Source organism: Archocentrus centrarchus, chromosome 15, assembly GCF_007364275.1.
Source record: "Archocentrus centrarchus isolate MPI-CPG fArcCen1 chromosome 15, fArcCen1, whole genome shotgun sequence".
Classification (NCBI taxonomy): domain Eukaryota; kingdom Metazoa; phylum Chordata; class Actinopteri; order Cichliformes; family Cichlidae; genus Archocentrus; species Archocentrus centrarchus.
This window is the reverse complement of record NC_044360.1, coordinates 13,968,834-13,984,203: the sequence shown is the minus strand read 5'-3', so window position 1 is coordinate 13,984,203 and position 15,370 is coordinate 13,968,834. Positions and strand designations below refer to the sequence as shown.

The window sequence follows — 15,370 nt, the reverse complement described above, 5'->3', positions numbered from 1 at the left end:
ATGTTTGATTCAGGTTGAGTCTGGGGTTTTGGTTATACTGAAACTGCATGGCTTCCTTTTGCTGTTTATGAGATATTTACACCAAAAGTCTCGCAGAGTAAAACTCATTTGTTGTGATAATTGTTTACATTGTTTTATAGTAATAATTGTTTGCATAGAGTGAAGATAAAGTCACTTAATGCAGCAAAAAAAAAAAAATCATAGAAAAAACCTAGAGAACAACAGAGAAGATGGAAGTTAGAACTGAAAATTTTTCCTGTTTTATTTTTTCTTTTAAGGTGGTTTCTACTGATAAATGAATTTACAGCACAGTGCTCTGCACTCTTTCTGCTAATACAAATCAGTGTAGCTCACCCAACATGTTCTTTTTTCTTTCTTTCTTTCTTTCTTAGCACAAAAAATAAGGAAATTTGTGTTTGGTTGATTATTGCTTTGTAGTAACAATACTTCTTAGCAGTAAATCTCATACCATTGGAAAGCCTGTTTATTTCCCCTTAAATGGTGCCACATTTGTAAGGAACATGCTTTTGTGGGTTGAGCAGCAGAGATGGGTATGTGGGCTGCCAATGCCAAACAGCTTATTCTGTTATTGACTCCTGTTTGGTCTGACAAAACAAGACATTGGCAATTTAACAATTTATTAATTTAACCAACAGGGGCCTCTGTAGCATGTGGAAGAACCATATGCAACCACAACAGCCTGACACCTCCTCCTCATGCTGCTCAACAGCTTGGTCACATTCTGCTGTGGGATGGCATCCCATTCTTCAACCAGCATTTGTCACAAATCAGCCAATGTGGTTGTTTTGGTCCCTCTGGCATGAATAGCACATCCAAGCTGATCCCACAAGTGTTCAATGGGGTTGGGATCAGGAATGCAGGCAGGCCATTCCATCCTCTCCACTCCCAAATTCTGGAGGTAGTCTCTGATAAAGCCTGCTCTGTGGGGGTAAGCATTGTCATCTTGGAAAATAGAGTTCAGTCCAAGACTGTGGTGATACGGGATTGCCACTGGTTGCAGATTTACATCTCTTATCTCTCTGCATTGAGATTGCCTCCAGTGATGACAAGCCTGATTGTCAGCACCTGGGGTACTAGAAGCTCAAAACAAGAGTCAATAACAGAATAAGCTGTTTGACACTGGCAGCCCACATACTCTTCTCTGCTGCTCAACCCACAAATGCATTTTCCTTGCAAATGTGGCACAGTTTAAGGGAAATAAACAGGCTTTCCAATGATATGTGGAGACACAACACTGACTGAGTTAGGTGCCTCTCTTTTTTTATCCTCGAATGATTAATTAGCCAATTAACAAACAAACAAACAAAAAAACACGCACAAAAAATGGTCAGGTACAAGGAGTGCAAAAGTAGTCAGTGTCAAAGAAAAACTTTGAAAGACCTCCAGAAGGCCTGGAGAACTATTGCTCAAGCCCGCTTTAAAAAGAACAAGAAAGTCTGGCTCGTTGGAAGCAAAATATAAAGAAACAAGAGGTGGCTCAAGACCTTTGCACAGTACTGTATTTAGTTTATTATTTAGGTTACACAGAAAGATCAAGTCTATGTCATATTTTACAGATCATTATACAGTGATCATACACTTTCTGTAAATTTCCATTTAACGAGTTCTTGTAGAAGGCTGGTTAGGAGAATGCTGTGCTGGAGGTATGAAGCCTTTTTTTGAACATGGGACAGGATTTCTGTGTGGGCAATATTATACAAGTATTAATGTGTGACAAGCTCTTTCACCACTGCAAATTGTATTTTTAGTCCTTGTCCTTGTGGGCTGGGAGTTTGATGCAATAAATACCAAACTCACACAGAGAGTCACTAAATCCTGTGGGTTTACTTCGTGTAGCAGTTTCAACATATGAATATTTTCCAGGCTAAATGCAAACTGAAGTACCTTTAACCCAAAGTTGTCTATCGTTCTGCATTTAACTTTATTGACTAGAAAAAATTAAATAAATTAGAAAGTTAACTATTACCCCTGAACACACCATAAGCAGTGAGCCTTGAGGATAAAAATATCAGCATCATTAAACAAGGCACTAAAATGCCTTTTTTATTACTTTTCCTAATTTCTACTTAGTCATTACCTCTCCTCTAAAGATTTGTATTTACCATAATACTGTCAACATGATGTATTTCAAGACTAACAAAAACCTGTATATCACTCCACTGTATGTCATTTCAACCTCCTTGATTAATATGTGTTTGTTTATTTATTTATTTATTTAGACAAGGGTGTGAAAAAGATTTTGAAGCCAGCCGCTATAAAACCTGTCGTAAATTTAACATATATCCTGGACTACAGTCCCTGTACCAGTTCTCTTAAACTAATAGAGCTAAAACACAAAGGGGCACTCAGAAGCCCTAAGCCACAACCTCAGTCCTGATTGCATAAGGTACATGAAAAAAAAGAAAAACTGATGGATAAAGTTTGGATATGATGCCAAAAATATTTTATGAGGAGATTGCATTCAGCGGATCAAATATTAATAAGTGTGTGTAAACTAGACACAGCACATTATGTAAAAAAAATAAAAAGAACGACAAGCAAATATAAAATATTTATAAATACAAGATCTGGCTGCCTGGAAACCTCACTTGGCATTTACTATTAAAACCAAAAGGCTTTACGTTGAGATAATTTTTACCGTTGCTGAAATAACAAATGTCAACATGTTTTTCTACAACCATGACATTTCCTATAATGATTATGATTATTATTACATTTTTTTTTAAAAATGTATATGACACTTTTGAAAACAAAGTTACAAAGTGCTTTACAAGACAAAGTAAAAAAGGCAGACCCAAGTTAAAACTATAAAAAAAAATGGCACACTCTAGATGTTCAGCTTAAATCTGACTCGATAACATTTGCCTTTCCTCTTTTTTTGTCATTACTGTAAACAAGCTGCTGACTGATCGTTCCCCTCTGTGCTACTGTTCTGAGCAGAATGCTAAAAATGCACACAACTCAATTTACATATTTCATGTGGAAAATAATGCAGTGTGTTTCTACCAGAATGACAAATGACTGGATGTTGATCTCACCAGTAGAATCTGTTGGGGACGACGTTGTCATGCACAAGCTGCCATCTCCTCCCAAACTCAACTGAGACATAGAGCTGAAAAATGGGAACGCATTAATCAAATGTCTATGGCATGAAGTACAGTATAAAGATCATTTTTTCTAAGAGAGAATATCCAAGAAGATTATTTCAAGATTTATGTCCAACTGTATTATCAAGCAGCTGCCAAATCTTTAAATTTTGTGGCATCAATATGAAGTTTTTTTTTTTTTAAATATGGCACTACTAAGTGCATGGATTATGAGAAGAGCCATCAATTCATGTGAAAATGCAGTAACACTTAGAAGTCATATTTTTTTAAGTGAAACGTGGAATGCTGCACATCTATTGTGATGACTTAAATAAGAGGAAAGGGATACACAATGTGGCCTCTGAGTTACAAATCACACGTCTTGATTTAAAGTAACACAGCAGGACTCCAACCTGGCATTATAAAATTCTTCTTGTAGCAATCATTGTAATTTTTCTCTATAAAGCCATTTTATTTGTGTTCGAGCAGTCCGAAAGCCTGTCATCTCTTCTTAATGATTGAGCAACGTGCACCTAAAGCTCGCAGCTTTACGAGGATCAGCAATATCATTTTTGACTTATCTAAGTACTTACAACTTTTAAAAGACATGACAGGCAATCAATAAATGTAAAATGAAACCCGGCTACAGCCATGGTAAAAAAAAAAAAGAACAAGAAAAAACCCACTGAAATGTAGCTTTTACAAAGACATACAGAATGACCCGAAGGCAAACTTCTCTGGAGCATCTTTATTTTGACCTGTCAATGGCTCACAACTAAGCTTTCATCTTCCTCCCTGCATCATTTATCTCACTTCTCAGACCTTGACTGTTTTCCTACTCTGAAAATCAAGTCCTATAGCAGGCTGGGGAGTCCGAGTTTGATGCCTCTGGTTTTCAGTAAAGCAGACAGCCGGGTTCTCACATCATATAATGGTGGTGGGGGTTGCTCATGCTTGCCATTGTGTGTGAGTGAGTTTGTGCATTGTTTGGGCGTGTCTAACTTGTTAACTTTCCCCTGTGCTTTCTAAGGACACGTCCATCCAGAGCTGTCTGTAGCTGCACCTTATGGCTTGTTAAGGGATGCAGAAGTGGCAGATGTCTGTGCTCATGACGACCATGTTCTGAGAGTTAGCTTTAACATTAAAAACGAATCCTTTTGACCATGACAGCAACCTATGTTTTGTATCATTTTATAGAGAGATTAGTTGCGCTGTGACCCCACAGTGACTTCAGTCTGATAGAACATTCAAGCAAAGCTAACAAAAGAATGAAAAAACATCAAGTAATCCCTACACAACAGCCCACATTCTCATATGGAGATGTTTTTCTGTCACATTTTCAGATTTTATTGCAACTATTTCATGCCATCTGACAGCTACACACTACCTTTTGGTCATGGCTATAAGCCAGAATCCAGTCTTCCTGCTCGGGGTGAAAAAGCAAGCTGAGGATCTCAAAGGCTAAGCTGTATTTCTGATAGGACGCCCCCTCGTCAAGGCTAATGAGCAAGCTGCTCTCCACTTCTGGGTCGGTCAGTAACATGATCTAAGACAAGACAAGACAAGAGACAGGGGAATCAGCGGCCCGCCATGACAGCATCCATTCCACAGGGCTTAAGTGTGCTAGTGCAACACACACAAGGAGCAGGCTCCTGCAGGGCTGCGTGGGGTAAAAATCATAATGACCCCACTGACAGACTTATGAATACACAAACATGACATGCACATTCACACTTACCTTCCTCTTGTTGTTCGGACTGACATACAAGTAGCTCAGTATGGTTTTTGTCCCGACTTTCTCATTAAGCTTTTCATATGTGGTCCCATAATCAGTTGACCTAAAATTCAATTATAGGACAAAGTAAATGGATTTTGATGGAGAGAGGAGAAGAATGGAGGAACACCTACTAGTTAAGATGCTGATGGTATCATTAAGCATTTCAGGGAAGCAGAAAATTACCACAGTAGAAGTCATGAAGCAATTTGCTAGATGGATGGAGAATTTTTTAATTATCAAAATAAACAATATAACCAGTGTGGCATGCAAGGCTAGGACATATTATTATTATTATTATTATTATTATTATTATTATTATTATTATTATTATTGATGCTGACATTTGATTATTACCCTGGGGCTGTTATCTTTTACAAATCAAATGGAGGATAAAAAGGCATGTGTGTCTAAAAGCTTAACAATGAGGTTTTGAATTTCTTTTTTTCATCCTAAAACAAAGGGACTATTTCACAGATTGCATTCTGATTATCATTTGTCACCAACATAAATATGGGTTTTAGGTGCTTGGTGACATTTCTGTAAAAGCAAAAACAAACCAGCCATTGCACTGTGGAATTAAAAGGATCAACAGCAGTATTTGACAACCTGACATGAGAATGTGACACAGAACTTAATGAACGAATATTGATAATAACAGCAAAATCACTTGTTTTCTTCTAATTTTTTATGACTTTAGTAAGAATTAATATTACATATCATACATATGTGACATATGTAACTTGTCTAAGTTGTTAAAATTCACTTTATTTGCTGATGATGCCAATTTGTATTGCTCTGTGAAAACCTGGAACAGCTTCTGAATAACGTAGAAAGGAAATGGGCAGAAATTACAAGAAAAAAAAAAAAATTGCAAAACAAAGTATATAATATTTAGTGACAGGTGAATTTAAAAAATGAAGTAAAAATAATGAGGACTGGAATAGAAAGACTATATGAAACTAGATTTTTGGGCATAATAATTGACTATAAATTCTATTGGACCGCTCATATGAAAGCTACGTTTGGCTGCTCCCTTATTCGCAAGGGGCCGCCAGAATGGGCAGCTCTGCATGTCTGATCTGGCAGATTTTTTTATGCCAGATGCCCTTTCTGACACAACCCCAAAGGGATTTGTGTCTCTTCCCGGCATCAAACAGGGGATCTTTCACTCGTTAGGCGAATATAAAAAAATGTAAAAAACATGAATGTCCAAAACTTCTGCACATATAAAATTTCATATAAATCAAAAATCATTACCTATACTGTGCGTTACCTACAGTGTGGCAGTATGGTGAAACACATTCAAAACAAACACTAATACAGTGTATATGCAACAGAGAAAAGGCTTAAAAATGGGTCAGATAATTAACTACATGCCTTATAATAGTATTATTCAGTTTATTTCAATACTATACTGGTAATGTAAAAAGCACAAATAATCTACCTCCAAACTGCATTCAGAGATTAAATCATCAAAAACTCCAAGGTACTCTCTTTCCAAATAAAATTTAACAAGGATCAGGGAAATGAACAGAGTTCATGAAAACAATGGATCTTTACTGGTGATATTCCACCAGTGAAAAGCTTCCACCTAGGGTGAGTGGACTATTCCACTAGTGATGCTCCACCAGTTGGAGGAATCTCGTTGTAGTTGTAGTCAGAGCTTGTTTGAAATTAGAGCATTTTTTTTTTGTCCTTGTTTAAGATTTGTTCCTAACTTTTTACTTTTTTTGGTGTTTGTTTTGATGAAATTTAGTTAGAAAATAATATTTAGAATATAGGCGTGAAAAGCTAAAGCTTCAGCCTGCACCTACTCGGTCAGTAATTTGTGTTCTTTCCATTATATTAAATGGGTATTTCTGATAATAATGGCCAGAATAAAAAAATCATTATCATTAAAATGAGAAAGGTTGAAGTTGTAAAACTCTTGTATCTACCACAGGGTGTCAGAGGGTAGACTTTCCCAAATATAGCTACTATTACACCAAATCAGTGAATGTTTCACCTTTTTACTGACAGAAAAGTAAATGGTGCCATTGTGGATGCAATAATGACATTAAAAACATAAGAAACTAGCAAAGGCGGTCAAGCTGATAATTCAACTTTAATGCTTTTTCAGCTGGTAAACAAGATCTCCGAGGGTCCAAACAGGACACTGGAGTACGCAATTACATTAACATCAACATAACAGTAACATCAGTGTGTCCTGCTGTATAAATATAGACCATAATATCAGAGAGGAGATCTTACCTCCATAAAGAACTCTCCGTTACTCTGCCAGAGTTGAAGTCGTAGTATTTTGTCAACATGAGAATCACCTACAGACAAACAGATCAAACGGATTACGGGCTGTGAAGGTGTGCATCATCAGTTTTCGATAGCAGCCACAAAGTGTCAGATAGTGAAACAAAAGTCCTCCATACATATGTCTTTTAATCTGCCTGACAGACAATGCTTTATTAAAAAGACAACAAAATCACGATGCCTTGTCACCGCCACTACACCATATGCCGTAAAGACTCGTGCATATTTTCAGGGATAATCTGATCACATATGTATGATATAGTGCGTTTTATATATCTGTATATTTTTTGAGACAGAGTAGACTACCAAGAAACGCTACCACTGGTGAGCGATGACTAAATGAATAAATCAGTAAACACTATAATTTATTCTTGGCATAGAAAGGCAGACCTTAGAAATATATGGGACATCCTTTCTGTGGAGAGTCATAAAAAATGTCACTTACATATGTGGTTTAGGATTCATGGGCCTTTACCAAACACATAAAAACTGCAAATTTCATGCAGTCGTGTAAATTAATAATAAATTGTTCACTGTGGAATTCCATTTGCTTCTTTTCCTTGGAAAGTATCAAATCTTAATCATAGCCAGTGTGTTTGCATGTGCTTGTAATTACTGTGCATGAAGTCATGTTTACACACTTTTTACTTGCTTTTTTTATCCACAGTGAAGAAATCATCCTACTTATACTTATTCCATCCAAAGGCATTCATTTAAAAAATATAAAAAAATAAAATAATATCTGCTTAACAGTCATTGTGAACTAATGAAGGGCACCACGTGAACTGCTGTTCACGTTGTGCCCTTCATCCTTTACGCAAATTAATTGCTCATGCACTGCCCTTCCTGCACTAGGGAATCATAAAACCAGCAGATCATATAACTCTCTCGGGAAGCCTTTTGAGGCATCTTGTTGAGCTTTTCCCTGCTACCTTCTAATTATCAAGTGTTATGAGCGTTTGGGGTGACATTCCCTATGATAAGTAAGAACGTCTTCATATTAACAAGAAATTTTAACTTCCTTATCAAACTGCTGCATGCAAAAAGTCCAAACAGGAGTCCTATTCTAGGTTCAAATCAGACAAGTCCTTTTGATCTCTATTAGATAAAAGCGCGCTCTCTACAAAAATGCATCATTTCAGTGAAGCAGAAAAAATACTTTGGACTGCATGTGGCACTTTCAGGCCAATCACATAAAATCAATTACAGTATTAGCTGTAAAATTAAGAAAAAAAACAGTAGTATTGAAGATTTTTTGAAAGCTAAATTATTCAACATGAAGTCAAATTAAGTTTGTCCTCAATATGCCTGTAATTCCCAAATATACTGTAGGCACAAAGACAGCCTATCAGAGAGACAGCAAAAACTTTAGGAAAGCAGCTTCACAACATCTAACCAAGTCAAGAACACTCTCGGGGAGGTAAGCGTATAATTCCCAAGATCTACAATTAAGAGATGCCTTCATTAATGGGAATACAGAGGGTTTATAACAGGATGCAAACCACTGGTTACACTCCAGACCAAGAAGGCAAGATTAAACTTTGCCAGAAAACATCTAAAAGAGCCTGATGAAGTACCAGAATGAATTGTGAAGTGTACAGGGTTATACTCTCTGCTCAGATTCAGCAAAATGGTGCAAAACTGATCAGACAGTGCTTCACAGAGCAAATGGATAATGACTGAAAGCATACTGCAAAGCAACCCAAGAGATTCTCAACGCAATGAAATGGGATATTCTTCAGTGGTCAAGCCAGACACCTGATCTCAACCCAGTAGAGCATGCGGTTCAGTTATTAAATACAAAGCAGAGAGCCACACAAACAAGCATCAACTGAAGATGACTGCAGTGCCTGGCAGAGCATCTCAGAGGAGCAAACACAGTATTTGGTGGTTCTAGACTTAAGGCAGTCATCCAGGTTTTAAAAAAAATTCCCTATATTTAGAATTATGGTACTTTGTCCTATTACTTGAGTCTCTGCAAATGGAGGACTATACATGACAAGAGCACCGCTGAGTGGGTGCCAGCCCTCGGCTGTTTGGGATTTGTAAGGGGGTGGGGTGGGGCGGTGGGGGGAGGGGGGTCAAAATACTGTTATAGTAATGTCAGTGAACAAGTGCGTGATGGGTCCAGCGCGACTAGTATGCATTTATGGTGTGAATTTTGAACATCCTAGGTGACATCATTCTCGAGTTATGGCCAACGTTAAAGTCTTTGTAGAACAGGCGCCGCCAACGCCAAGGCTACAACAATAGCTCAACTTTTTCTTCGAAACAGCCAAGCGAAAAAAAGTGGCTGCAATTCATAAGCAGTTAATGCTGAACTTTTGTTAAACCCTTGAATTAGAGCTGAAAGTCTGCATTTCAATGACAAATAGATTGTTTTAATTAAAATTCACTGTGGTGTACAGAGTTAAAACTACAAAAACTGTGTCTTTGTCTAACAAATTCTGGCCCTAAGGAACTTGGTCCATACATGTTGTTATTATTAATATTATTATTATTATCTGAGCTTTCTAGTGTTTTACTTTGTATATTATATAAATGGGGTTGCAGTTGTTTGATTTACAGATGTGATAATCTCAAAAGATTTGCAACCCAATTATATCATATTTGCAATTACTATATATATATATAATAAAAACTTCAATCATCCTATTCATGTTTCTCCATAATGAAGAGCTGTTACAGTATATAGCTCACATGAATAGCCTATTATCAATAGCTTATCACCTCTGTTTAACACCACGCTGTTAATGCAGTAAATTGTAAATTCACAGTTTTGCTTTATTTTGAAATTGAAGTCCTCCTTTGCTTAGGCTGACTCAGAAAACTCTGACTCTGCTCCTACCTTGTGCTGAATATATAAAATTCTCTTTATGAGAGGTAGTTCTAAGATAATACCCACAGCTTGTTATAACTTTGTGTCCAGACTGGGTTGCAGAGATTTATGGCCTTCCAATAAAATGGCCTTTATACCTTCCAAAAGTCATAGCCTCATGGATACTGTCATACACAATAAAACAACCTGCAGCAGTCTGAAAATTAGGACAAATTACACCCCCACCCCCTCTTCTGTATGGCAATTAACTTTATGCATTTCCTTGGAAAGACTCCAGGATTACAGCAAAATGTCATGTGGATCTACCTTATTGCTGGCTGGAAAAGATTCCTGTGTTCTGAGGGATGCTGAAAGTAAGGTGAAACTTGATGGCTGCAGTTAACACATCAATAAAGTGATACAATATTCACTTTGTCGGCATGTCTATGTCAGAAATGTGCTCTCCGTGTCACAGAAGCTATTAAATCGCTATTTAAAACCACCAGATGAAGGCTTTTCTTTTAATGAATGCACCACATGGTAATTTGTCCTCTGAATTCAGATGATACTAAAATGTGTTTTAGCACATCTTTACCTTTGAATTGGAACAAAGGTGTCCTATTTGGTGTCAGCTGCCTACAGTAGGGGTAAAACAACTCTGCAACTCACTGTTTGGTTAATATTCTACTCTGGCTTATGGCTCACTCCTTCTTTCCCATTTGTTTGTTTGTTTGTTTGTTTGTTTGTTTGTTTGTTTGTTTGTTTGTTTGTTTGTTTGTTTGTTTGTTTGTTTGTTTGTTTGTTTGAATGAAAAATAAACTCCAATACCTTTATTTATTTTTTTATTTATTGGAATCTGATCTGAGCAGATCTTGATGGACTCCAGACTTAATCACTTACAGGTTTGGTCAAGCATTTGTAAAAATGTTAGTAACCCATCATAATAACCATATAAATCAATGGCAAATGTATCATTAATAAACCTTTAGTTAATAGCTATTTACTATGAACACACAATGAAATAATAGTTACTAATATTTGCTAATTATTGAATAGCAGGTTAGTAAAGCAGCTGCAACTTTAGAATAACAATCCAGATAATGTTTATAGAGCTTATTTATGTTTATGTCATATACAGAAAGGCAGATATGGAAAATCTGTGTGTGTGTGTGTGTGTGTGTGTGTGTGTGTGTGTGTGTGTGTGTGTGTGTGTGTGTGTGTGTGTGTGTGTGTGTGTGTGTGTGTGTACTGTTTCTTTCACTGCTTAGTTTTGATTTCAATTGTTTCATTTTGCGTTTGCCAGCTGTCCGGTTAGATTGAAGCACCTTGTTTAGGTTTAGGGTTTAAATCAGACAACTTACAACAAAGACATGTGAGCCACCGATGAATCAGTGCCAGCAGCCTAAATATGAAATAATGCTTTTTTTAATTACATAAACTAATCACATAATTAGACTATAACATTATGAATGATTAATAAACACTTACTGTTATTTCATTATTTGCTACAATTTATTAAAGCCTACCATTATCACAATTTTAAGACAAAAAATTTTTGAGTAACAGACCAAACAATTACATAACCTCCTTGGAGGAAATAATGATGCATCCAGCCTAAAGGCCATTTTCAAACCCTTCACGGTCGTAGAACTAAAACTGTTGTTATAAAAACTCTGGCTGGATGCTAAACTCACTTTTAAGACCCATGTGGAACACCTATCAAAAACTAAAAAACAAAAATTGGATTTTGTTTTGAGAAACAAATCCTGTTTCTCATTCAATAGTCATAAGATAATTGTATAATCTGTGTGATGCTGTTTATATGCATGCTTCTTCATCCACTTTAAATCCTCTTGATTCTATGCATCACAGTAGGGATTTATCACAGGTGATTATTTTTTTTATGTATCTTATATGAAAAAGCTTACAGAAGAGAGTAGCACTGTGTGGCTGTAAGAACTGCCTGCTTACCTCTGCTCTTTAATTAAATTTAACCAATGTCCAGTCAAAGGACTACCAGATTTAAATATTTTTGCTGCCTATAAATGGAATGAACTACAAAAAACTGAAACATTTAAAAGGTTATTTTTAATTTATCTGCAACTACCCTTGCACTTTCTTTTCTTAATTTATGAATATGTCTAAATAAAGCATTTAATGATAATAATCAAACTTTGCTGCAGAGGACTCAGCGAGATGGCGTATCGCCACACAAACCACGAATGTTTATACTGCAAATCGGTGATCCTGGTTTCAGGGCAGTTAACCTACTCTGCTACAGCTACCATGTGGTACATAGCACATTAGGCTGCTGTAACTCCAGCATGTTTCCAAAGTGGATTACTTGACATCCAAGTGCAAGCAAATTGATTTTTCAACTCTTAATCCTTTGTAAAGCTTAAATCTTGAAGGTAAATGGCCTGGGATGAATTTGATCATTATATAAGAATGAATGGAAGCTTAATGGGGACTTAAAGAGCTTAAGGTGAAGAGATTACTGGTGTGAAATGAAGGTGTTGTATGCAGAGGGGTAGGGGTGGCACGGGGGTAGAAAGCAGTGTGGCGATTCGCTTAGTGAAGGATGAACACCTGAGACAAATGAAATGAGCAGCAGAGTACACACTGCAATTCATTCCTACTTTAACCAACCCGCTGATCGGGCCTTATCAGCTGTTGGAATTAAGACGGCCCATCAATAAAACTGTCATCACATCTTGCCACAGCAATTAAACAGATGGATGATTCCATAAAAGCAGTTGTTACAGGAGTTACTCACTGGAATATTAATAATAAAGACGAATATTACATATCAAAAAGTGGTCACTGTCTAAGCCTTTTTCACCGCTGCACGTTCACATTTAACAGGTTCACATCACAAGTAGACTTATGATCTGCTGTTAATATAAATAACGTGATCGGAACAAATTTAATTACCGCACGTTTTAATAGGACATCAAGAATATGTGTTATGATGACGCTCGAGTGTGTGACAACTGGTGGCACTGAATTTCACAAATAAGGCAAACTAATTGGGAGAAGAAATGTGACAACACCTAGATACCCACACCACAGAGGTGTTAACAATGTTAGAGCGCATGCTGTTCAAGGATTAAAAAAAAAAAACTAAACAAAAAAAAGCAAAAAAAAAAAGCTTAGCAAGCAAATTCAAAAGCCCCAGGGGCAGCAGAGCAAAAAGTATGAAACTTCACTTTATAATATTACCACATTAAACAGCATCATTTAACACCTCTAAAAAAGAAAGAATTGTCTAATTCTATTACGGTGTTTATTGCTCTACAATGCACTCCATGGCAACAAAAGCCTGCAGGAGAGCATGCTGTCATACACTTCAATACCACCTGAGTGAGACACATAATGTACAGAGGCTTTTGTCTGCCACATCAATTTATATCATTTCATTAACAAAGGCAACATTTCCTCGTAGCGCAGATGTTGCGCTGGAGCTAGGTTGTTTGAAGTCAGAGCTGTTGGCTCTCCCATGGATAGCAGGTCACTGCAATCATAAATTATGAAGCAACTTCACAATAGCACTTTGCACAACATAAAATATCAGTGTCCTGATAATACTGATGTATAAATACAAGAAGGTGTTAATCACAGTAAATATTACTGCCTGGGAATTTAAATAAAAGATTTTAAACCACTGTTTTAAGAAGACAGAGCACATATTTACTGTCATTCTCGCAGAAATAAGGATGTGCCTGATGCCAGTACTCTGTTACTCTGGCAGGCAGTAAGCATCAAATGATCAGCATTTTAAGTGCAGCTTCGTGTTACAGCTTCGGCTTTCGAGCAGGACAGCAAGTATCTGACTTTATTGGACTTCTCATGCTGAGACAAAGGCGCAGCGTTGAAGTAGAAGCCTCGGTTGGCAAGCCATCTGAAACGGTTTCCTCTTCTTTAAGCTTATACTCTCGCATCATTTGCTTCTTCACCATAAATGAACGCCCAGGCTAGTTCAGCAGCTGGGTTACAGCTGCACGCTAAGCTTTGGAGCCTCAGTGTGCACGGGGAGAGGGGTCTGATCAATGCAAGCAAGATTAGACAGCAAGTGGGTAGGTTTCCAAGCCAAATAAAAAGTTATGCCCGCTGCGTGAGGATTTTTTTCTTTTTTTTCTTTTTTCAAAACTCCCTTTAAATCTTCAGCACTCAGTTTGAAATTTGGAAGTGCTGAGTGAAAAGGTAAAAAGATTGGCAGCATGTTGACAAACCTAAAAGCTCCCTGGACTCTTCAGTTTCCTCTGACATAAATAAAGTAAAACAGCTGATCCTTCTCTGTGCCAAAATGCATCGCTATAAATCCAAAACGGAGAACTCAAGTGAGCAAATCAAAGTTATGGTTTTGATTATAATGCTTTTCTTGCAGCAGCCAGATGGTATATGAACAAGTAATGCAGGTGGCCACTGTAAAATGAAAGTGTTCTGAACCACAAAATGAGGTGCAAACTGAGCAATAGCCAACAAAAGAATATTGACAGCAGCAACCAACTGGCAGAGTGTTTGAGCTGGAGCACTGAGGCACTGAGGCACACCAATCAGCTTACAACTCAAATACTACTTCAAAGATACAGCGGTAATTCTAACATTAACTGTGAAGATATGAAAAGGCCAGCTCTTTGCTTACCAACTGGTACTCCCAATTATTCTGAAGCTTTAGCAGCTGCTCATGAAACAACAGTGAGTCACAGTGAAAACAGCCAGAGTGGACCTGCACAACATAAGTTGTATTAACATAAAGATGTCTATGACAAAAAAAAAAGAGGTGAGATCTCATTATGCATTGTTCCTGACATATTAACTTTATCCTAGTCTAGAATAAGATCGTTACCTGATTTGAATTTGGAATTTCTGCTCGGTTAGACCGCACTCGGTGCAGAAGAAAGGAAACCCAGGAGGGGAACGCAGCTTGCCAATAAAAAAAACCACACTCAGCAGGATTTCAAGGCGTTAGAGAACCTCACCACAGGAAGGCTTGGTGGCTCGGCAGAGCTGAACTCATCCTGCCAGTAGTTTCTGTGCAGTGCTGAGCTTTAAAAAAAACAGTCTCTCTGTTTATCCATGCAGTACAGGCAGTACCACAGCCATAAATTGTCAGGAAAAATGATCTTGTTGTCTTTGGTTGTCTTGTGCTAAGTCATGGTGTTGCAGTTGCTATCATTATGTATTTCATGAATTTATTTATGCGTGTGAAGTTTCCCTCCTCGAAACAACGCTATGCCAACCCCTCAGCTTCCGCATCTCAGCCATCGCAACCAGCCGGGAGAGAGGAGAGCTGGTGGAGATCCGCTCGGGCTGCGTCGGTCATGGGTTGTCTGAAGATGTCTGAGCATGTCAACATGCTTT

The 15,370-nt window shown here is 37.5% G+C and overlaps 1 protein-coding gene across 1 annotated transcript in view; it reads right to left on the bottom strand.

Annotated features, from left to right (window-relative positions):
• Nucleotides 1-15,370, bottom strand: part of LOC115793022 (VPS10 domain-containing receptor SorCS1-like) — a 54,490-nt gene that overhangs the window by 32,024 nt on the left and 7,096 nt on the right. The window contains exons 2-5 of the mRNA XM_030747723.1: nt 7,135-7,202; nt 4,846-4,945; nt 4,495-4,653; nt 3,060-3,133 (exon numbers count right to left, since the gene is read on the bottom strand). Of these exons, the coding sequence (XP_030603583.1) occupies nt 3,060-3,133; nt 4,495-4,653; nt 4,846-4,945; nt 7,135-7,202 (401 nt within the window). The remainder of the gene's footprint in view (nt 1-3,059; nt 3,134-4,494; nt 4,654-4,845; nt 4,946-7,134; nt 7,203-15,370) is intronic.